General features: G+C 38.5%; 2 protein-coding genes and 1 pseudogene across 2 annotated transcripts; all 3 read left to right on the forward strand.

Annotated features, from left to right (window-relative positions):
- Positions 1-6,674: 6,674 nt before the first annotated feature.
- Positions 6,675-10,258, forward strand: LOC126582606 (uncharacterized). Its single transcript, XM_050246766.1, has 3 exons — positions 6,675-8,902; positions 9,005-9,401; positions 9,506-10,258. The coding sequence occupies exons 1-3, from the start codon at positions 6,675-6,677 to the stop codon at positions 10,256-10,258; spliced, it is 3,378 nt and encodes a 1,125-aa protein (XP_050102723.1).
- A 434-nt stretch (positions 10,259-10,692) lies between these two features.
- On the forward strand, positions 10,693-12,154 carry LOC126634028 (uncharacterized). The gene is made up of 4 exons (XM_050304513.1): positions 10,693-10,857; positions 11,046-11,205; positions 11,664-11,870; positions 12,022-12,154. The coding sequence occupies exons 1-4, from the start codon at positions 10,695-10,697 to the stop codon at positions 12,152-12,154; spliced, it is 663 nt and encodes a 220-aa protein (XP_050160470.1). The 5' UTR covers positions 10,693-10,694.
- A 9,069-nt stretch (positions 12,155-21,223) lies between these two features.
- On the forward strand, positions 21,224-24,363 carry LOC126634352 (uncharacterized; annotated as a pseudogene).
- Positions 24,364-25,402: the final 1,039 nt, after the last annotated feature.

Genomic DNA, 25,402 nt, shown 5'->3' on the forward strand with positions numbered 1-25,402 from the left:
ATCTCAGAAATCGAAGAGGCGCTCGCTTTCTCAAAAGCTGGGCTCCCTAGAGACCACGAGGGCCGATCTCAGAAATCGAAGAGGCACCTACTTTTCCAGCCTTGTCAGCACCTGTCACACGCACACTCAGCTTTGCGGAAATTATGGGCATTCTGTCAAAGACTTCTGGGGAAGTAGAAAACACATGAATCTTACTGTTCAATCACCCACTTCCCACACGCAACAATAGCTCATGGGTACCACAGATAACTTTGCCAAAGTTCTCTGCCAAAGTTGAGCACGTGAAGCTTGCAGCTCCCACTACATCGCTCTGACCAAGAAGGGTAAAAGAATAGCAAAGAAACAGCACTAACAAAGTTTAGACCCATAAATTTTGAAGGTCTAGCTACCATATTATTACCCACAAGGGTAAAGGAACAGTACCACTGCTGGATAATTGGAAAGTCCATGTATGTCAACCTCTGTGCTTCGTGGCAAGGTAGACTAGCAAACATGCCCAACCTTTACTCACATTCGAGAAAACACTCCCAATAAGATTGCTTGCACCAAAATCGAAGAGGCACCGTCCTCCGAATCTAAAGAGCCAGACTCCCAACATGACTACTTTCTTAAAAATCGAAGAGAGGGTAAAGGAACAGTACCATTGCTGGATAATTGGAAAGTCCCTGTGTGTCAACCTCTGTGCTTCGTGGCAAGGTAGACTAGCAAACATGCCCAACCTTTACTCACATTCGAGAAAACACTCCCAACAAGATTGCTTGCTCCAAAATCGAAGAGGCACCGCCCTCCGAATCTCGAGAGCCACTCTCCCAACATGATTACTTTCTCAAAAATCGAAGAGACACTGCTCCCCGAATCTCGAGAGCCAGACCCCCAGCATGATTGCTTTCTCAAAAATCGGTGAGGCACCGTTCTCCGAATCAATCGAAGAGGCGCTCGCTTTCTCAAAAGTTGGGCTGCTCAGAGACCACGAGGGCCGATCTCAGAAATCGAAGAGGCACCTACTTTTCTAGCCTTGTCAGCACCTGTCACACGCACACTCAGCTTTGCAGAAATTATGGGCATTCTGTCGAAGACTTCTGGTGAAGTAGAAAGCACATGAATCTTACTGTTCAATCACCCACTTCCCACACGCAACAATAACTCATGGGTACCACAGATCACTTTGCCAAAGTTCTCTGCCAAAGTTGAGCACGTGAAGCTTGCAGCTCCCACTACATCGCTCTGACCAAGAAAGGTAAAAGAATAGCAAAGAAACAGCACTAACAAAGTTTAGACACATAAATTTTGAAGGTCTAGCTACCATATTATTACCCACAAGGGTAAAGGAACAGTACCACTGCTGGATAATTGGAAAGTCCCTGTGTGTCAACCTCTGTGCTTCGTGGCAAGGTAGACTAGCAAACATGCCCAACCTTTACTCACATTCGAGAAAACAGTCCCAACAAGATTGCTTGCTCCAAAATCGAAGAGGCACCTTCCTCCGAATCTCGAGAGCCAGACTCCCAACATGACTACTTTCTCAAAATCGAAGAGAAGGTAAAGGAACAGTACCATTGCTGGATAATTGGAAAGTCCCTGTGTGTCAACCTTTGTGCTTCGTGGCAAGGTAGACTAGCAAACATGTCCAACCTTTACTCACATTCGAGACAACACTCCCAACAAGATTGCTTGCTCCAAAATCGAAGAGGCACCGCCTTCCGAATCTCGAGAGCCAGACTCCCAACATGATTACTTCCTCAAAAATCGAAGAGACACTGCTCTCCGAATCTCGAGAGTCAGACCCCCAGCATGATTGCTTTCTCAAAAATCGAAGAGGCATCGTTCTCCGAATCTCGAGAGCCAGATACCACAGACCACTTTTTCAAAGTGCTCTGACAGAGTTAAAACATGTGAAACTGGCAGCTCCCACTACCGTGCTATGACCAAGCAGGGTAAAGGAATAGCATTACTACTTGTTGTTAGGGAGACTCCTATATATGTCGACCTCCATCCCCAACGGACAGGCAGACCTGCAAAAATGCTCAACCCTTCATCATATCTGAGAGGGCACTCCCAACAAAGCCTTTCGAAATATTCAGCTTTCTTTCCCCCCGATAATACCTCTGCAAACAAGCTATACTAGAGCAAGAATATCTCATATCATCAGGGTTAAAAGCAAGAGTATCCCATATCATGCTTTTTCCCTGTTTTTTCTTTTGGCCTTGTTTTTACCTGCAAGACAAGGAGAAAGAGAGCAATCAGTCAGCACTTGGAATCAAGCTTCCAGCCAGGAACTGACTGCCTGGAACCCCTTACCTGATTACTTACCTGGCATTGCTCTCGAGTACTCATCTTCATCATCTTATGTTTCCAGGGAAGATTCCGCATCTGCTTGAGGAACAGATAGGGCAAGTGCAAAGGATACAAGGAAGCATGTGGAGACAAGCGTAACAGCACACGTGCCGATACATCCATTACTCTGTCAAAAGCAAAAGTATCCCATATCAGCAGGGTGGAACGTACTCTAGATTTGATGGACTTGTTTTGACCCTCAAATTCTTCAGTCGGCCTTATACTCTGGAGGAAACCAGAAAACCCTCCAACTCAGTTCAAGAATAAGCCTGTGGAAAGTTACTTCTTCAAAAGCAAAAGTATCTCATATCATCTCTTCTCATTTTTCTTCTCTTTATCCTTCATGCTGCTGCAAGATGGGGAGAAGGTGAACAATCAGTCGGAGCTCTGATTGCTTACCTTGTCTGTCACCTCTTTCAGCAGACCCCCTAGCTCGGCGACTTGGGGGACTCCTACTACATGGTTTGTATCGCGCTTGACCAAGCCTGAAACTACAAGTAAGCTTCAAGTGAAATTGATACATTACCTTGTGCATCTCCACCAGTTAAAGATACCACCCCTGGATGGAGGAAGAGTACTTCCAGAGAAGATGCCACATCTACCTATGAGACAGATAATGCAAGTCAAGACGACACCACACTCCGATACTTAGAAGTTTCGTGATTACGAGATCATTCTCCCACAATATTTCCTAATGTCATTTGTACTAAATCATTCACTCGTACTCACTAAAGGAGAGCTTGAACCTATGTACTTGTGTAAACCCTTCACAATTAATGAGAACTCTTCTATTCCGTGGACGTAGCCAATCTGGGTGAACCACGTACATCTTGTGTTTGCTTTCCTATCTCTATCCATTTATATACTTATCCACACTAATGACCGGAGCAATCTAGCGAAGATCACAAAAAGCGACCGTTTTCGTTACCTAGGATCTATCTTGCAAGAGAACGGAGAATTAGATGGAGATCTCAACCATAGAATACGAGCTGGATGGAAAGAGTGCATCCGGCGTGTTGTGTGACCGTCGTAGGCCACTGAAGCTCAAGGGAAAATTTTATAGGACGGCAATAAGGCCAGCGATGTTGTATGGCAGAGAATGTTGGGTGGTGAAGCATCAACACGTACACAAAATGGGTGTAGCGGAGATGAGGATGCTTCGTGGGATGTGTGGGCACACGAGAAAGGATAAGATTGGGAATGAGGATATCCGAGGTAAAGTAGGAGTAGCCGAAATTGTAGGAAAGATGAGAGAAAATCGGCTCTGGTGATTTGGACATGTGCAAAGAAGGCCGACTGACGCTCTGGTTCGAAGATGTGACTACGGGACAGAGGTTCAGGGCCGAAGGGGTAGAGGAAGACCTAGGAAAACTTTGGAAGAGACTCTAAGAAAAGACTTAGAGTACTTGGATCTAACGGAGGGCATGACACAAAACCGAGCGCAATGGCGTTCTAGGATTCATATAGCCGACCCCACTTAGTGGGAAAAGGCTTTGTTGTTGTTGTTGTTGTTGCCTGTACTTACACTATGTTTGGATGAAGAAATTTAAGATTACTAAGGAATTTTAAAATGATGGGATTTTATTTTCTAGAATTTGTGAATTTTCTTGTTTGGTTAACCTAAAAGAACAATGAAATTGAATACGGAATTTGTTTTTTTTAAACTCTCAATCATAGAAATTGGGAAATGACACCTATTTACATAGAATTTAAACTTGGGAATTGGAGGTCCCAAATTCCAAGTTTTTTTTCTTCACGGAAATTCTAAATTTCTATGTTTATGAATATAAACAAGGGAATCGATGCATATTAATTTATAAATTCTGACTTTTATCTAAATTTCAAGTTTATTTCCCTCATCCAAACATAGTGTTAGTAATTAATACAGGTTGTTTTGTAATTTAAAGAATTATGGCTCTAGGATTTAGAGAATTGTGTTTTCCACTAGTACAAAAACATGTTTGCGCGACGGAAACTTGCGCGACGCAGAAAATTTCGTCGCGCAAAGTATGTTTGCGCGACGAAATGCACAAGACGTTGCGCAAGTAGTCTTTGCACGACGGCACTTTGCGCGACGAAGGAGTGCGTCGCGCAAAACAGCTTTGCGCGACGTAGTTGTACCTTCGTCGCGCAAAATAGCTTTGCGCGACGCACTCCTTCGTCGCGCAAAGTGCCGTCGTGCAAAGACTACTTGCGCAACGTCTTGTGCGTCGCGCAAGAGTTTGGCGCCAAACCACGTTTATTTACCGCTTTTTTCCAACGTTGCGCGACGCCTGGCTTCGTCGCGCAAAGTCAACACGAAAATCTGCTTTTTATCTTTCTTTCCAGTGTTCTAATACAATTCATAAACTCCATAGCAGCCTTCCCCTGTTCCTCACCTGCAAACCTTCATAGTCGCCTGATCACAATTTCCTTGGAATTATCTTATTCAGTTTTGTAAGGTAGAGGTCCTATCTAGCTGTCCTTATTTAGTTTTGTGTTCGATTGTAATAGTTTTACAGTTTTGTGGAGGCTAGATGTTTCCCCTGTCATTAATATTTTTACAGTTCTTTGTTTGTATGTGATGTACTGATATGTGCTTTTGTATTTTGCTTCATTCAGGCTGAATTCACCCCAGAAGATCTTGATTCCCGAAAACCTCTATTGAACATTGAAGTATGTTTAACCATTCTTTTGTTCATTTGCATTGTTCTCACGTTTTTGAAAATTGGATTTGCTGAATCTCCACCTGTTCATATAATCTTTTCATGTGTGTTTATTACTAAATGTTTTTGGGAGTTGTGACCAAGAAACTATTGTACCAACTACTAGATGAAAGTTTAGATTGTGCTTTGATTATACTTGAACTCATTAACTGAGTGAGGTGATTTAAAAACTTCTATGTTATTCATCCATTTTTATATATGATTGTATTGAAATTTTGGTGGATATTACCCAATATATTGAAAAATTTGATCTTTTTTGTTCTTATCATGCATATATGATTGAGGGTAAATACTTAGTTTGGTAAATACCCAATATATTGAAAAATTTGATCTTTTTTGTTCTTATCATGCATATATGATTGAGGGTAAATACTTAGTTTGGTAAATACCCAATATATTGAAAAATTTGGTCTCCTATTGATGATGGCAGTGTAGCACAAAGGGACTCTTTCTCTAACGTGAGGGTAAATACACGAAAATCTACATTTCACTATCGCTCGAACAAAAAAAATGAACTAAAAAGAGATAAAAATGATACTTTAGAAAAAATAACCTTGATTAAGTGGATATATAGTCCAAACTAAAAGGGATTGTAAAAGATATTTAGAAAGAAAAGAAAAAATTGATAAGTTTCTATCTATAAATATCAAAAAGTTCAGCCACATATTTGCTATAAATATTGGAATGGCACACTATTACAACCAGTCTTGTAACTAGTTTAGTTCGATATATGAAACAAGAAGGGTAGACAAACAGGACACTCTTTGGAAATTTATGAACAATCCTTTCATCTTTACAGTTTATAACATATCATATAATGCTCTCTATGAAGATTTACTGAATCTATTAATGGTGCAAAGGAGCTTTTAATCCTCATGGATAGGAATTTTTGAAAATTAGCATAAAAAAATAAAAGCAAAATTTTAAGGAAGATTGTAAAGATCTAAATTTTCGGTCAAGAGTTTGGTTTTCATTTTAACCTATTTTATATAGCTATATTATTTCCCCTGATCACGTATGAACACCAATTTTTGAGCAACTTCAGATTCCTTATACTTGTTATTGTGTACCTTTGTCTACGTGCTATGCCCTTTTTTTGTCATGTTGGAGTTTTTTGGGATTGAATTTGTAATTGATCTTTATTATTTTTATCTATTTTATTTAGCTTTAGTAATTATTGTGATTTAATACTACTTAACTTTGTACATTTTTTTCAAGAAAAAGCTTAGTTTCCCGTTTGAGAATTAGTTGGATTTCGTGTATGGATGCGAAAGCATGACTGCGGTCCAATTAATTCTTGAATTGTCCCATTTTATGGACAGTTTGGGAATGCATAGTTATGTGTTGTAGTTTGCGGTTCATGGATTAGGTTTCGATAGTGGAAATTTTGGTAACATTTCCTGTTGTTCTTCGAGTACACGGTGGATATTATGTATCTACGGCGTGCACTTGAAGAACTGTAAGGAGATGCTGCCGAAATTAGCCCACGTCGACATTTAATCCATTGAAATCGTAAATTACGACACATAAATGTGCATTTCTGAATGGGATAGGGCCCTTACCGGAGGAATAAGGTGACAATACAGTAGTTGAAGTTGTTGTAACTCTTGTACTTTTATTGGGATTGCAGACAAAATGGACAGACAATGGATACAGAATCATAATAGATGTGATGTTCAGTACTTGGATGAAATAGATAAGTTCACTGAATTTGCAACTAGACACAACCCAGGTTCAACTCATATCCGATGTCCATGTAGAAGGTGTAACAACTCAATGTGGGAGACATTCGAAAATGTTCGATTTCATTTAGTTAGAAATGGGATGATGGAGACCTATACTACTTGGTATCATCATGGAGAACGATTAGACCAAGCTTCGTCTTCATACGTGACACAAGTGGAGACTGTTGAATCTAATGTGGATCCTAGTGAACAAGTTATGAATATTGTAAATGACGTTTATCCATACGCCTCAAGCAACACCAACGAGGAAGGGGGAGATGACGGTCGTCCAACCATGGACAGTGAGGAATTTAAAAACTATGAAAAACTATTGAAAAATGCCAAGCAAGAATTATATCCGGGTTGCGAGAACTTTTCGGTGCTCTCAGCAATTGTGGAGTTGATGCATGGCAAGATCAAGTTTCATTTGTCAAACAAGTGTTTTGATTACTTTTTGGGAGTTATCAAGAGGATGCTTCCAAAGGAGAATTGTTTACCTGAAGATCAAAAAAGTGCCCAAAAAGTGTTGAAGGGTCTCGGATTGGGGTATGAAAAAATTCATGCATGTGTAAATAATTGTATATTGTTTTATAAGGAGAACAAACAGTTGGATAAATGCCCTATCTGCAATGAGCCGAGGTTTAAAATGACATCACAGAATAGAAAGACCAAGATTCCACAAAAAGTAATGCGTTATCTTCCATTGAAGCCTAGGTTGCAACGATTGTACATGTCGATGCATACGGCAACCGACATGAGATGGCATAAAGAAGGACGGGTAAATGACGATGTTATGAGGCATCCTGCAGATGGAGAGGCATGGAAAGAATTCGATCGGATGTACCCTGATTTTGCAGCTGATCCACGCAACGTCAGATTGGGACTTGCCACCGACGGATTTAATCCGTTTGGGGTTTTAAACCAAAACCACAGCACATGGCCGGTCGTCTTGTTTCCTTATAATCTGCCGCCTTGGAAGTGCATGAAAAAAGAATACATGATGTTGACTCTATTAATGAGCGAAGATCTAGGAAAGTCCATTGATGTTTATTTGCGGCCGTTGGTTGATGAGCTAAAAGATTTATGGGAAAACGGTGTTCGTACATACGATAAGTATACTGGGCAGATGTTCACCATGCGAGCGGCAGTGATGTGGACAGTAAACGATTTTCCCGCGTATGCAATGGTTTCTGGGTGGATGACTAAGGGTTATTTGGCATGTCCAATATGCAAGGAGAACGTAACATCGTCTTGGCATGCGAGAAAAGTTTGTTATCTTGGTCATCGTAGATGGCTCCCTTGGGACAACGAGTGGCGTCAGAATGATAAAGCCTTCCACGGCACAAAAGAGACTCGGCTAAGACCAAGAGAATGGTCTGGAGATGAGATTTTGGATCAGTTAAATTGTTTGGAATTTGGTCATTTGGGCAAAGGGATCAGTAAGCCCAGACCAACTACACATCTGAACTGGACGCACAAGAGTATGTTCTTTGAGCTCCCGTATTGGTCAAAGTTAAAAGTGAGACACAACTTAGATGTTATGCATATTGAGAAAAATGTGTTTGATACTTTGGTCGGGACAATTCTAGACATTGAAGGAAAAACGAAGGACACAATCGAAGCTCGCCTCGATTTGGAACGAATGGGCATTAGGTCATCTTTGTGGATGCAGAGTGTCGGTGGTACATTGAAGAAAGGCCATCCTTTTTTTACAGTTAAGCCGAATGGGAAGAAAGAGTTTTTCAACTTTATTTCTTCTGTAAAGTTTCCAGATGGGTACGCTTCCAATATCTCGCGTTGCGTGAACGTGAAGGGGTGTAAATTTTCAAACATCAAGAGTCATGATTGTCATGTGATACTCCAACGCCTTCTTCCGGTTGGTATTCGACACTTATTGCCTCTTGATGTGGTGAAACCAATCGTGTTGTTGTCGAGATTTTTTTCGCAGTTAACTGCAAGGTGTTTGCGAAAGTCGGATGTTAAACAATTGCAAGACGACATTGTGAATGTCTTATGCAAATTCGAACAGATATTTCCCCCAGCTTTCTTTACAAGTATGATTCACGTGATGATTCACTTGCCAGATGAGGCATTGCTTGCTGGACCAGTGAACTGTCGATGGATGTATCCAATAGAAAGGTACTTAATTAAGTGTGTGTGTGTGTGTATATATATATATATAATAGATTCATGATCAATAAACACTTTGAATAATTTGTAGCATACCTTTTATTTGTGCAGATATATTGGTGAGTTGAGAAAATGTGTTCGAAACAGGGCAAAGCCCGAAGGATCACTGGTAGAGGCATGGGTCGCATATGAGTCACTAACTTTTTGTGCAATGTATCTTGAAGATGTTGAGACAGCTTTCAATCGTCCTCAATGCAATAATGACGGTGGTGTCAGAAAAGAGAAACTGTCTGTTTTTGCCCAAATTGCGCGACCATTTGGCGATCCTGTAAAAGGCGAATCGTTTACCAAAAATGACATGGAGGTAGCGCATTGGTTCATACTCAACAATTGTGAGGAGGCTTTGCCATACCTTGAAGAGCATGAACAGTTGATGAAGCGGGAACATCCTTCACATTTATATGCCAAGAAGCACCATGACTTGTTTCCTTCGTGGTTTCACGCACAGGTAAGTTGTATGTGGTTTGAATTGAGCATATTTTCCAACTTGTTCATGCCTTTCTTTAAATTTGGTTACACTAACATGTTAACTTTTTGTATATGTCATATTAGATGAACAAATTGAAGGAATTGAATTCACCCTCTTACGATGAAGAATTATATAACTTGGCGAGAGGACCGCTTCACGTTGAATTGTTCTCGGGTTGTCATGTAAACGGGATCAAGTTCTTGGGGGCAACACGTGATGACAAGTTGTCTACTCAAAATAGTGGTGTTCATGTCCCGGGTGCAGGCGACAGTGAAGACATTAATTTTTATGGCAAACTAACTAGTGTAGTACAATTGCTTTACAAAGACAGGTGTCAAGTGATATTGTTTAAGTGCCTTTGGTTTGATACAAACCCACATAACCGAACAAGTGTTAAGCGAGATCATGGTTTACTATCAGTAAACAGTACGAGACATTGGTACGATGAAGACCCATACATTTTGGCAACTATGGTGAAACAAATATTCTATCTAGACGACCCTAAAGCCGGCAATGGTTGGAAAGTTGTTCAGAAGATTGAGCGAAGAGGGCTATATGATATTCCGGAACTAGATCATGATGACAACGACGACGTCGCTGACCAACAGTTATCATCTTCGATAGAAATTGGTGAAGAAACACTCCGAGATACTAATATTGTCCAAGAACCGTTTGACATACCTGGAGTACCCGAATTCGAAATATCAATTGACCTTGGTGATTTGCCTCAATACAATGCACCAAAAGAGGCAAACGAAGATGAGGACGAATGGGAATCCGGAAATGATAGTAGTGAGGATAGCGACAGTTATTATTGTAGTTCGGATGAGGATTAATATAAACTTGTAAAGGCAAAAGCAGGAGGCTGAGGGTTTAACACCGCTTCTCATCTACCCACACTAATATTCCCAACAAATCGTCCGATCGTCTCCATTCTATAAAGATAAAGATATCATGTAAGTTTTATGTTTTATGTTAGTCTCATGGAAGGTTGTGATATCTTTTCATTTGAGTTGTTTTTATTATATCTTTGATTACCTACTACCAAAGGTCTGTTTACCTCTCTGTTGGAATTATTGAAATTTATGGATGACCTCTTTGCAGGTTGTGGCTCAAACCATCTGATCATGTTTTAAAGGTATGTGTTTTCTGTTATCACGCTTAAGTGTTAACATAATTTGTTATTTTCTTTTTTTTTTTGTCCGACTACCAACATTTGTGCTGAGATCCTGTGAGTTTTATGTGCATTCATCTTTGACTCAGCCTCAAATGATGGTGGTCTCAGATCTAGATGATGTATTTGTTCCATTGCCAGATGATCTACTTGTTAATCTATCTGAATCAAGAAGCGTAGTGGAGTCTATGTTTCAAGACAACGTGAATGTGGAGTCTGTTTTTGGTCAAGCTCTTAAAGTCTCGCTTATGCTTATGGAGTGTGAGCTTCTTCACAAATAGCAATTTTAATTTTACCTTTGGATAAAATTTATCACCAATTATAAAAGCAGTGTGTTAAGTTATGTATTCCTTGAGTAATTGACTATTTAGTACTTCATTATGCAGTTCCAAGAGTCTGGTTGTGCATTTACTTTGCATTAACTTATCTCCACGTGTGTGCTTTTGCAGACCAACCTTGGGGGAAAATTGTTAACATTTCTGGAACCCGCAGAGGTGTGAGACGCTGTCTTCTGTCAGATAATCAGTTGCTAAGAGAAGCCATGACCGGAGGTTGCAGCATCAGAGCCATCTGGATCCTCAACAGTCTCGACGCCGTCGTTTTCTCCAGGTCATCTCCGAACATATTCTCACGCTACCCTCTCTCCATATCTATAATGGCCTGATGGAAAAATTGGAGGAAAATGTTACAGATTTTGTGTTGTTTTTGAGATGCTGTTTTTGAGAAAATGTTTGTTCATCGTTGATAGAATTGCTATTGCCCTCATTCTTTGAGATGTCTTTCCCCTCTAATGTAGGGTTGCTTTTCTTTACCTGGTCTTGCTGGTTCAGTCTTCTTCTTCACATTTTTTGTTTTATTATTTAAATTTGGTTAGCCGCTTTGTAACCAAGGTATTATCGTGAAGCAACAAGCGTTTTTAGATTTTTAATGTTAGCTGTCGTGCCTTTGTGTGCCCGTGTCGTTTATTTTAAGCATTTTACCATATATGTGGTGAATTGCGTATATTTCATTAATTAGTTAAACAATGTCATATTCTATGGAGAAAATTAACCATCGTGTTTGGACAGGGAGTGCGTGCAACCGTGTACATTCTACCTGCAAAATGGTCAGTGCAAGTTTGGATTTACATGGAAATTTGACCATCGAGTGCAGACCATGAGGTACAACCTCTCAGCTTCATCTCTCGTTGATATGCCTGTTGTTCAATATCCGGTTGGGTTTCTGCTGGCCACCCTGGCTCCATCATCCTCATCATTGGATCTCCAGCCTCGAAGGTACTCCTTTACTTGCTAGGCATTTTAATTTCGCTTCGTTTGAGCTCGATTTGTGCTAATTTCGTAATCTGGGGTTTCTAGGGTTTTGTGTTTGGTTTGGTAATGTGAGGTTGTGATTGGGGTTTTGTTCTGGTTTGCGGGGGAATTGTAGAGCAAATGTGGCAATTGGGGCTGACAAGCAGCGAATCGTGCCCGGAGAGACCCGGCGTGCCCAACTGTGTCTACCACATGCGAACCGGGTTCTGTGGATACGGTGGTCGGTGCCAGTACAACCATCCTCGTGATCGTGGTGCGGTAAGTCCTTGTTCGTTGTAAACTTGCATTGCAATCAGTTAATTAGCTTTTTTCAATACTGTTTAATTGTGGGTTTTGATATGTAAACTAGGACTCAAGCTGTCAGTGATAGGTGACTGCAACAGGATATATAGGTTGTTTTGAATTTTCGTAAGTTTGAGTGTTTTGTTGCAGGTAGTTTTTTGTCCCTTTACCTGAAACTAGATGATTGTTCGTTTGCTGAGAAGGCTGGGGAAAAGAATGGGACTTTTTTGGAATTTATTCGACATAGTTAAACTAGTCTATATTTAATGAAAATATTAGGCCTAATATTTGTGTTTTGGGCTCGGTGCAGTGGGAAATGTTGCCTTAGTTACAACTGCTTGGATTTTATTGGTAACTGAAATCGTCTTTGCATGTGAATTTTGTTATCTTTTGTTTATGATTTCGGTTTGATGCTGCACGTAGGTCGTGGCAGCTGTAAGAGCTACAGGGGATTACCCAGGGAGAGTGGGGGGAACCTGTATGTTAGGTATGCAATAGTTTTCTGATCTGTTGTAGAATACCCAGTATTATAGTAGAAACTAGAAAGTCCTTTGGTTTTTAGCTACGACTCTGTCAATGGCGGTAGTTGCAACGAGGACCAAAATTTAATGCTGTTTAGTGCAAACACTCATGGTGCTAGATGAGACACATCATTCCTCTTTTTTCTCTTGTATAGTTCTTGTTCAATTATCATGCTAGTTGCGTAATGCGATAGTTGATGTGTACTTGTTACATTCCAAAGATGATTACGATCGTGTGTTAATTGGCTTGTAATGTGATTAGAAAATGTTGGTTACCTGGCACTGCTCCAGCTATTCGTAGTCTCTCTCATTTGTCATAGACCCCATAGCTTTCCCTCCATTTTTTGAGAGGGTTCACCGAGAATCTACCCTAGGGTTTTTACAAATTATACTCCCTTGTGAGTTGAGACCGCCAACTTAGCTATCCCCCCATTTGGAGTTGCTCAACTCTTTCCCTCGCGCTAGCAGTCTTCCGCATTTGATCTTTAGCATCTTTTGATCCCTTTATCAACACATAATTGACCGCATATTTTGACCTAGAAGCAATTACAAATCAAGATTTTTCTTTGAGCAATTGGTGTATGTTGAGAAATAAGTCTGAGATGGGAATGAGAAATCACATTATACAAGACTTCATCGGGCGGTTATCTTTCCATATTGTAATTGTTTATCTATTTGCTTAACCATATGTTTGATGTGTTAGATACCTAGTTGGACTTGACTAACATTATAAGTATTAATCTTTAGTTGCCTATACGTTATAAACTGATTAAGGAGTTGTAAGCGTGGAAAACTACTTCTTTAATTAAGGATACGTGGATAACATGCAGCAAATGATAACTGTTTATCCACTGCTCGGTGAAAACTGCCGACAACCGCAGGAAACTGATTTCCACGATAGATGGAAGTTAGATGAAGGCTGTGTATATATAATCCAGTTCCCTACCCGTGAAGAGTTGTTCCGTAATATGTAGGGTTCTATCACCTTTGGAACTTAAAGTCTTAAACGAGTAGAAGAACTGCAATTTTCAACCAGAAGCATGACTGCTCCAGGTATCGCAACATAGTCGAACTAAATGTAATCTGGGATACTTGTTATATAATGAACTTACTGCATTAATGTTTGACTGCAAATTGATTAAGTACAATATATATATCGGTTTCCAACATTTGGTATCAGAGCCAAATAACAAATCCTAGATTCGTTTCACTGCTTTATTATTGTGATAAAAGTGTGATGATATGTTTGAAATATATTATATATCTCTCGAGTAATGCAGTACCTGATGTACTTCAGATATTCATCAAAGTGAATATTGTTATTGTATCTCTTGGCTATTAAAGGGGTCTTAAAAGATTCATGGCATGTTCATATATTTCTCAAAAGGGAAATATATATAAATTGCATGAAGGTTAATAAATTGTATGAATCATTCCCTGTAAAAGTTTGCAATTGTCCAGTCCAAAGACTTGATGTATTTTTGCGATTATGGAATATTATAGCCAATATATGCAATATGGAAGGCAGTTTATGATTTTCACTCAAAAGTGCGATGTAAACTTGCAGCAGTAACTGCATACTCTTTTCTTTGTGACTAACGTTTTCTTGACTGCTCCAGTGAATTCATCTGCTCTTAGCCTTTCATCTGTTGAACCATTAAGTGGTGGCAATTTCAAACGGTGGAAGCAAGATATAGAGATCTTGCTAGGACTCATGGATCTCGACCTTGCGCTCCGAGAAGATGAACCTGCTGCACTGACAGATGTTTCAACTGCTGAAGAAAGACACAAGCATGAGAAATGGGAGAAGGCTAACAGGATGTCACTAATGGTTATGAAAAGGACCATGAATGACACTGTTAGGGGTGGTGTTACAGGGTGTGACAAGGCCAAAGATTTCCTTGAGGCCATTGGAGCAAAATTCAAGGAGTCTGAGAAGGCTGAAATGGGAGAATTGATGACAACACTTACAACTCTGAAATTTGATGAAGGAAAGGGGGTTAGAGAGCACATTCTGAAGTTGGTGAACACTGCAGCAAAATTGAAGGACTTGGATGTTCCAGTTGATGAGGCTTTTGTGGTCCACATGGCATTAACCTCTTTGCCTTCATGCTATGATCAGTTGAAGGTTACTTACAGTACACAGAAGGAGAAATGGTCCATGGACGAACTGATTTCAATTGCTGCTCAAGAGGAATGCAGGCTCAGGCGTAATGTCAATCATGCTGCAGTGAACTTGGTGCACACTGACAAAGGGAAGAAGCCATTCTTCCATTCTGGTAAGGCCCCTAAACTGACCTCCAATAGTAGTGCTGCCATGACTGCATCCTCCTCCAAAAGACCTGAGAATTATAAGGATATAATGGACAACATAAGGTGCTATTTTTGCAAACGAACTGGTCACATGAAAAGGGATTGTGAGAAACTCAAAGATCTGAAAACTAAGAAAGGTATTTTAGTCAAAATTTTTGTGTGCTTTGAATCTAATCTTGTTGAAGTCCCTCCAAATTCTTGGTGGTTTGACACTGGTTGTTCGGTTCATATCACCAATTCGTTGCAGGGTTTCACAAGAAGAGGTACAACAACAAGAAATGAAGTTTTTCAAGTCTATGTTGGCAATGGGAATAAAGTGGCTGTGGAAGCAATAGGCGACCTCAAGCTCAAGTTGTCTAGTGGTTTTGTTTTAGATTTAGTTGATGTTTTATATGTACCTTCTCTTAGAAGGAATTTACTTTCAGTTTCGAAACTTGTAAAAACTGGCTTTGCTTTCGATGGAGATAACGAAAGTGTCAGGATTTACATGAAGAATAATCCAAGAGTTGTACTTGGAGTTTGTTTTCTAGTTAATGAATTATGGCAAGTACTTTGTACGGTTTGCAATGAAGGTGTTTGTTTTAATACTGAGTCATTTACATCAACTAAAAGACTTGTCTTAAATGAAAAATCTTCCATGCTTTGGCATAGGAGATTAGGGCACATATCTAAAACAAGATTGGATCGCATGATTAAGGATAAAATTTTGCCTGCTTTGGATTTCTCAAATTTTGAAAACTGCATTGAGTGTTTTAAGGGGAAAATGACTAAAACTAAGAAAAAGACATCAGTTCGAAGTCAAAAACTATTAGAGATTATCCACTCTGATGTTTGTGGACCTTTCCCAACTAAAACAATATGTGGGAACATTTATTTCGTGACTTTTATTGACGATTACTCAAGGTTTTCATACCTTTATTTGATCTCAGAAAAATCTTCAGTGTTGAATTGTTTCAAAGCATTTAAAACTGAAGTAGAGAAACAGTTGGAGTTGTCCATTAAAATTCTAAGGTCCGATAGAGGAGGTGAATATTATGGCAGGTACACTGAGGCAGGTCAATCTAAGGGGCCTTTGGCTCAATACTTAGAGGAGTGTGGTATACAAGCACAGTACACTACTCCAGGCACGCCACAACAAAATGGCGTGGCTGAGAGGAGAAATAGAACGCTGATCGAAATGGTTAGAAGCATGATGAGTTGTTCAACACTTCCACAATTCTTATGGGGTGAAGCTGTGAAGATGTCAAATTACATCCTGAACCGAGTTCCTAGTAAGTCAGTTTGCAAAACTCCTTTCGAGTTGTGGACAGGGAGAAAGCCAAGTTTGAATCACATGCATGTTTGGGGTTGTAGTGCAGAAGCTAGGATGTATAATCCTGCTGAAAAGAAATTGGATTCGAGAACAATTTCATGTCACTTTGTGGGATTTCCTGATAAATCAAAGGGTTATAGATTTTATGCATCAAATCTCTCAAATAGAATATTTGAGTCCAATGCTGCCAAGTTTATTGAAGATAAAGAAGCATCGAGTGATTTTCGAGTAACATCAGTTTTGGAATTTGAAGAGCAAGGTGATATAAGTGAGGGTAAAAGTCACGGGGAAAATTTTGATTCACAACAATCTGTGGTGAATTTTCATATTGGAGATTTTAATTTGCAAAGTGGCACACCTGTTACAAATGTCAACGCACCTGTTACAAGTGTTGATGCAACCTCTACTCCATCACATGCATCAACTAGTCAACCAATACAAGCATCAGTAAATGAAAGAAGGGTGATGCCACAAAGAGTTAGGAGGTCAGCGATACCAGATGATTATTTTGTGTACTTTCAAGAGGTGGAACTGAATGAAGGCATATCGGATGATCCTGTTACTTATCAAGAAGCTATGAGTGGTTCACAATCTGAATTATGGCAGGAACCAATGTATGATGAACTTAAATCCATGCAAACAAATAATGTTTGGACTTTAGTTCATGCACCAATTGATATCAAGGTAGTGGGGTGTAAATGGGTGTTCAAAACTAAAAAGGATTCGACTGGAAGAATTGAGCGGCACAAAGCCAGACTGGTGGCTAAGGGCTATACACAAACTGAGGGAGTTGACTACTCAGAAACCTTTTCTCCTGTATCGACTAAAGATTCACTTCGAATTGTGTTGGCCCTTGTGGCTCATTATAACCTAGAACTACACCAGATGGATGTAAAGACAGCTTTCTTGAATGGTGATTTGGAGGAAGATATTTATATGGAACAGCCTATTGGTTTCACTAAAAAAAATATAATTTTTTAAGGAATAATAACAAACTAAATTTATATATTTTCAAACACAAAATATATTCAACATAAAGTATATAACACAAAATCTTCAAAAACAAAATAAAGTATTTATTTTGTACTCATAAGCCCAAAAAAAAAAAAAAAAAAAAAAAAAAACTTTGCGCGACGTAGGTACATGCGTCGCGCGAAGCTATTTTGCGCAACGCAGGTGCATCTACGTTGCGCAAAGATATTTTGCGCGACACATGTACCTACGTCGCGCAAGTTTTTGTATTTTTTTTTTTGCTTATGAGTACAAAATAAATACTTTATTTTGTTTTTGAATATTTTGTGTTATATACTTTATGTTGAATTAGTTTATTGATGATCGAATTAGTTTATTGTATTCATATAGGATTAAGGAGTGTAGCTATAAAAAATCATCAAAATCGGAGTTAAATTAACCGTTAAATCGTGCTTTTTCGTTTATAATCGTCGAAAAGTTTTGTCCCGTTACTTGATCTCTATATGTTTTTTTTTTACGATTTTTGGCGTACATGATCTCGAAGCATATACAAACAACTTTGACGGTTGGATCGTTGAAACTAGTTTCGTACAATGCGTATCACATCAAAACATTAGATTCACTAACATTTGAAGTTTATTTATATTGTCATTAAGTATAACATAAGATATTGTGGTATCCACTTGTGTCAATATTTTAAATTGACGATCGAATTAGTTTATTGTATTCATATAGGATTAAGGAGTGTAGCTGTAAAAAATAATCAAAATCGGAGTTAAATTAACCGTTAAATCGTGCTTTTTCGTTTATAATCGTCGAAAAGTTTTGTCCCGTTACTTGATCTCTATATGTTTTTTTTTTGAGATTTTTGGCGTACATGATCTCGAAGCATATACAAACAACTTTGACGGTTGGATCATTGAAACTAGTTTCGTACAATGCGTATCACATCAAAACATTAGATTCACTAACATTTGAAGTTTATTTATATTGTCATTAAGTATAACATACGATATTGTGGTATCCACTTGTGTCAATATTTTAAATTGACGATCGAATTAGTTTATTGTATTCATATAGGATTAAGGAGTGTAGCTGTAAAAAATAATCAAAATCGGAGTTAAATTAACCGTTAAATCGTGTTTTTTCGTTTATAATCGTCGAAAAGTTTTGTCCCGTTACTTGATCTCTATATGTTTTTTTTTTGAGATTTTTGGCGTACCTGATCTCGAAGCATATACAAACAACTTTGACGGTTGGATCGTTGAAACTAGTTTCGTACAATGCGTATCACATCAAAACATTAGATTCACTAACATTTGAAGTTTATTTATATTGTCATTAAGTATAACATAAGATATTGTGGTATCCACTTGTGTCAATATTTTAAATTGACGATCGAATTAGTTTATTGTATTCATATAGGATTAAGGAGTGTAGCTGTAAAAAATCATCAAAATCGGAGTTAAATTAACCGTTAAATCGTGCTTTTTCGTTTATAATCGTCGAAAAGTTTTGTCCCGTTACTTGATCTCTATATGTTATTTTTTTGAGATTTTTGGCGTACATGATCTCGAAGCATATACAAACAACTTTGACGGTTGGATCGTTGAAACTAGTTTCGTACAATGCGTATCACATCAAAACATTAGATTCACTAAATTTGAAGTTTATTTATATTGTCATTAAGTATAACATAAGATATTGTGGTATCCACTTGTGTCAATATTTTAAATTGACGATCGAATTAGTTTATTGTATTCATATAGGATTAAGGAGTGTAGCTGTAAAAAATCATCAAAATTGGAGTTAAATTAGCCGTTAAATCGTGCTTTTTCGTTTATAATCGTCGAAAAGTTTTGTCCCGTTACTTGATTTCTATATGTTTTTTTTTTGCGATTTTTGGCGTACCTGATCTCGAAGCATATACAAACAACTTTGACGGTTGGATCGTTGAAACTAGTTTCATACAATGCGTATCACATCAAAACATTAGATTCACTAACATTTGAAGTTTATTTATATTGTCATTAAGTATAACATAAGATATTGTGGTATCCACTTGTGTCAATATTTTAAATTGACGATCGAATTAGTTTATTGTATTCATATAGGATTAAGGAGTGTAGCTGTAAAAAATAATCAAAATCGGAGTTAAATTAACCGTTAAATCGTGTTTTTTCGTTTATATTCGTCGAAAAGTTTTGTCCCGTTACTTGATCTCTATATGTTTGTTTTTTGCGATTTTTGGCTGATGCGATCTCAAAGCATATACAAACAAGTTTGACGGTTTGATCTTTGAAACTAGTTAATTTCATACGATGCTTTTCCCATGAAGTTCAACGGTATATATATTTACTAAGTATATTTTAATTTATTTATTTCGTACTTATAATACTTAAGAAATTGACTGATAAATATGAAAAAAATAATTTATAGTGGGTTTTTGTTAGAAAAATATATTATTGTGGGGGATGTTAAAAAAATTTGAATTTGAAAGGAGGAAAGTCACATTTTCAGTAATTTTTATAATAATTGTTTTTTCCAAATAAATACTTTGCGTGACGCCTTAGTATGATCGTCGTGCAAGGTCTGATAATTTTGGCGGTAGAATAATGAAAAATAGGCGCTTTTTTTTTCAATTTTTCCAAATTTTTTCAGTTTGCTGTTCTTCATCTTTCTCTTGAACACAGAAACCTCCTACTTATATTCGAACCTAACCCAACCGTCCCTCTTTATCTTCCTCTCTCCTCTTCACAAATCTTCAACCCTAAATCTTTTCTCTTCACAATCTCGAACCCAAACGACAGACCATCACGCAAATCTCGAAGCCGACGCGAATCAAGTCCCAAAATCAAGGTAAGGGTTTCTAACTTTCGATGGGTTTTTGTTATTTAGGGTTTAGGCTCAAATTGCATGTTGATTTCTGAGTATTTTGTTGATGTATGTGTGTTTTGTGATTCTCTTCCTCCGCTGACAAGTTTGTGAAATCGCACGGGTTGGAACGCCGCTATTGGTGTTTAGGGTTTAGGGCCGCTGAGAAGTTGATTCTCTTCCTCCATATAAAGATTATCAGTGATCAATTTCTGTCATGGAAATGTTATAGCTGCTACTTTTGTTCATCGATGCACCAAATTGTTTTCAATGTATATTGTGTGTTGATATGCAAATGCTTTGCAAGTGATTTGGCCTCGATCGTTGGGTTTCACATTGTTTTATTTAGTCGGAGGGCTGAATACTGAATCACGGATTCAGCTTGTGCTCCATATCTATCTTTATTTAAGAGAGTAAGGTTTTTAGTTTGCATACAGGGAGCTTTTGTAGTTGAATCTGGAATTTCCCTTGTGTAGCGATAACCCTTTGGTATTATGAGCGAGTGTTCTGATGATTAGAATTGGATCATGTGTTGTAGTTGATTGCATTTGAGTTCTGTAGATTTCATTCTCTCTCTGCACGCCGATATCTTAAGCTGCTCTGTACGAAGTGTATGGTGCTGATTAACGTTGTGTGTTGTCATTTTCGTCTATCCTTAACATACTGCACTTGCGATCCTTGTTACTCGGGCAATTACTGGAATAAATCTTGCAACCTTTGTGTATGAATGTCTTTCAAATTGCATTGGATTGGCATCTTGTTCTTGATGAATTCAGGTTTTCTGTTTCTGTTAAAGAGCTTTGAGATTTACAGGCAATTGCGATACAATATTTTGTTTGCAGATTTTATGGTTTCGTTGCGACAGTCCTTCCTGCATGTAACTAATCATTTGCCGGATTTGTGTGTTTACCTACTTGCTGGTGGGTTTTAGATCTCTTCGTAAATTTAGAGTAATTTAGGATATCGTTGTACCAAAAAAGAAATGTCCTTCCATTCAATCAATCTCTCTCTGTGGTGTTTCGTGTGTGAGGACACATGCTTATTCTCAGTGGTATTCTAATTTGTTTAGTTGGCTATAGAATAAGTTCTTTTTTAATCAATTATCCTGAAATTAACTGTCCAACAAGTGATGTATGAAAAGAATTGGTGTATTATTTTATATGGAATGACATGAAGACTGAATTGGAGTTATGTAATTTGTGATTTTTGTTGTTCGTCTTGCTGAGATTTTTGTTAATTTTGTACCACTCTGTGTTGCAGCGGTATCACGATTGCCACCCAACAGACCCAATTGGCTGTAGTTCAATTACTGTTCTTGGAAGGAGGTAAAGCTATTATCTTTTTGTACAAAGTGTTGGTTTTTTTTATTTGGCTGATATATTTTGTGTTTTTTTATCTGTTGGTTTAGCCTATGTCGAATTCCGCTATGTCTTAATGTTCACGTATGCCTTATAAGTGGTGATTTGTTCAGTGTGACTGTCTATAACATTACATGGTGTTCACACGCCATCATTTTGTTGTGATTTAAATTTTTTTTTATGCTGTTGGTGGATGAACCCATGTGTTGGTCGAATTGATGGATGTAAAAAATAAATATGGCAAGGTGTAAATAGTTGAGGTTTATGGTATTTTGCAACTTTTCAGTTGGTTTGTTAATGTATGTGCTGTTGTAATTTGTTTCTGCATTTCTTTTAGATTATTAATCTGTTTCTACATTTCTTTGTTGATGATTTCTATTAATACCAATTGTCCATCTTTGCCAAGTAGGTTTTTGTGAAGAGTTATTATGATTAACTTCCTTTCTACAATTTTTGTCTTCTATTATTTTCTATTATGTAATTAAAATATCATGTCCTGCTGAAAAAATGATGTCACTGTTGATGACCCGCAACATCGCGCGGGCATTACTGCTAGTGTGTTTCTGTACATTTGGTTTTCCTGTGTCTTTACTTCATGGCACAAGAATATATTCACTTTTATTAGTCCAAGTGGTGATTCGTTTCAAATGCAAGAAATGATTAGTTTCTAATGTTATATTTTTATGGTTCAAAAAGTGTATAGATGTCGCAGTTGATCACTCGTCGTCGGAGTGTGACCAATGCGTCTCCCGCATTGTCAGCATCTACTGCTCCACCCATGAGTGCTCCATTGATTCAAGAGCCTACACCCCTTGCTGAGGCTACTTCTACGACGTCTCAGGTGCCCGTCTCATCGACATCATCAGTGTCGATTCAGCCGCTCAGTGCACGGCGGCCTCACCGGCGCCGCCGCGAGCCGGAGCCTTCTGATCACACTTCCTCGGCATCCAGAGTCGAGGGTGAGGCCTCCCAGCCAGGTACATTTTTTTCTAATTCTCACTACGTTGTATTTTTTTTTCATTTTAAAACTATTATTTTTATGATGGTGAAAATAAGTTGGATTGTGAAAATGTGTTGCAAGTTGTGAATTACTGTTATTTTATTGTTTTAAGGTTTTGGGAAATGCTATACTATTATGGGAGGTTGTGTCGAATTTTTTGTACAAATTTAAGCTTAGGGTTTTCACCATTTAAGTATTTTTGGCTAGCTAAAAAAAATACCAGGGGGCCTAGTCGAATGCTGAAGCAGAAACAGAACGTACGTCAGACCGGCACCAAGATCAAGATTGTGTATGACCTGCGACATCGTGGAGCGTCTACCTCACAGTAGAATAGCTCCATCGTTAGTAGCTGTGGTGCTGTTATTCGAGACAATTGTCCTTTTCAGTGGCAGTCTTGGGCAGAAATTCCCGGGGACAAGAAGGAACTGGTGCGACACGAGTTGTCGGTTAGTATATTAATTTTTAGCCTTTATCATTTTTTTTAATTTTGTTTACAAATATTAAAAACCAAAATATATTATCTTTAATATTATTAAATTTCTTACTATTATTTTATTATTTTTCATATTCGTAGTTCATTTATGATCTTGATGACGCATCCCCCGAGGTCATGGCCTACTTAGAGGGGACCTTAGCAAGCCGGTACAAAAATTGGAAGCACAATTTTCACAATCATTTTAAGATATGGGATAATCTGGAGATTGCTCGCTTACATGTTCCAAGCGAATTGAATGACCGGCCAGAGGATTGGGAGTGGCTCTGCAAGCATTTTACGGACCCAAACTTTGTGGTATGTGCATAATATTTTAATAAAAATTTATTATTGTTTTAGTAATTTTTAAAGCTTTTTTTATTAATTTATTTCAAATAGTTGCACTAACATGTATATTGTGTGTTTAACAGAAGAAATCTGTTGCTGGCCAGATAGCTCGAGAGTCAAAGACACTTCTCCACCATTCTGGTTCGAAGCCCTTTTCGTATAGGCTTGAGGAACGACGTCAGGTAATACTATATTAACTTTGAAATTTTATACAATTTATTTATTATTATTAATAAAATTTTCTTAATGTTTTTTTTCTTCAGGAGGGTTCTAAGTTCCCAGCGATCGACATGTTCAAGGACGTTTACGTTCGACCTGGTAATGAAATCGCTGGGCAGTTTTATGTAAGTATATGTAATTATTATTATTCTTATATGTATGAATCGTTCAAATATTATTTATATTTTGTTATTAAACATTATATGTTTTTTCTTTATTATTACAGGATACTATGGTGGAAAAGAGCACTGCTGTTCTCCAAGAAGCAACATCGCAGCTTCCCCCGGAGACTTCGATCGAGGATGTCATGGTACCAGAGGATGTAGGTTTTCAGATCATGACTGAAGTCCTGGATGAGAACCTTGGTCGTCGTCATGGCCAGGTTGTTCGGGGTATGGGGAAATCACGGGTTCGTGAGACGGGTGCCTCTTCTTCCAGATTGAACACATCATTGATGGATGAAGTGACAACCTTAAGGGGTAAGCTTGCGATCCAGGAAGAGCAGATGAGGGTCCAAGGCGAGCAGATGAGGGCCCAGGGCGAGCAGATGAAGGAGCAGATGAGGGCCCAGGGCGAGCAGATGGAAGCGCAGCTGAGGGTCCAGAGCGAGGAGGTGAGGTCCTATGCTGCAACGGTGAGAGACCTTGTACGAGCCATACAGACGGCCGGCCTACAAGTCTCGCTACCAGCACCTCATCTTGATCCACCTTCGATCTCAGAGCCACCTCACCCTCCCGATACTCAGTAGCTTGATGTTTTAAACCTAGTTCACTTGTACTTTTTTTTTTTGTTTGGACATCTTGTATGTATATATTTTATAATTAAATACTTTTGCTTGGTTAATTAATTATTCTTTACAATATTTATCAAAAATTAAAAAAAAAAAAATTAGTTTTGACCAAAACATTTAAAAAAAAAAAAAAAGGGTTTGCGTGACGTAGGTCGCGTCACGCAAGGAAACTTTGCACGACATAGGACCTACGTCGTGCAAAGTTTCCTTGCGCGACGCAAGACCTACGTCGTGCAAAGTTTCCTTGCGCGACGCAGGGCCTACGTCGTGCAAAGTGGCCTTGCGCGACGCAGGGCCTACGTCGTGCAAAGTGGCCTTGCGCGACGCAGGACCTACGTCGTGCAAAGTTTCCTTGCGTGACGCAGGTTATACCTTGGTCGAGCAAACTCTAGCGTTACCGACTTGGCGCGACGGGTTTTGCACGACGAAGGTACGTCGCGCAAACCCTTGCGCAACGACTTTGGACTTTGCACGACGAAGGTACCTACGTCGCGCAAAGTGTTTTTTCTACTAGTGTTCTTTGGTTTTGTGCTATCTATGTTCTTTGAAAATCTATCTATGTTAAGATAAAGTTTAGTGGTTGCGAATTTGTGTATTTTTTAGGTTCAATGATTAATTTTGGTTTATTATCCAATTATTACACGGATGAATATCGTGCGGAAAAGCTCTCCGTGGCCCAAAGTGCGCAGAAGGAGAAGGCACAATAGCTACAGCAGATGCATTTGTAAAAGCTTAGTTGCTGGAACTTTGAAATCATCCAAAACATTGACAAGCTAAATTGATCTTGCATTCGACAAAAAAAAAAAAAAAAAGATCTTGCATTGATCATTGCAGAGTTTTGAGTTATTTTTATATGTTACTTTTTAGGAACCACATGTTTAGTAGTTTCAGTTCATGTACGCAAGGCCGGTCCTGAGAATATGGAGGTCCTAGGCGAGCTTTTGAAATAGGGCCTTAGAGTTCTTGGACTCCCGACCCTTTGTACATTGACATGTGTAAAAAAATTCACTAAATCCATGAAAAGTCTATTTCTAC

Source organism: Malus sylvestris, chromosome 9 (genome assembly GCF_916048215.2).
Source record: "Malus sylvestris chromosome 9, drMalSylv7.2, whole genome shotgun sequence".
Classification (NCBI taxonomy): domain Eukaryota; kingdom Viridiplantae; phylum Streptophyta; class Magnoliopsida; order Rosales; family Rosaceae; genus Malus; species Malus sylvestris.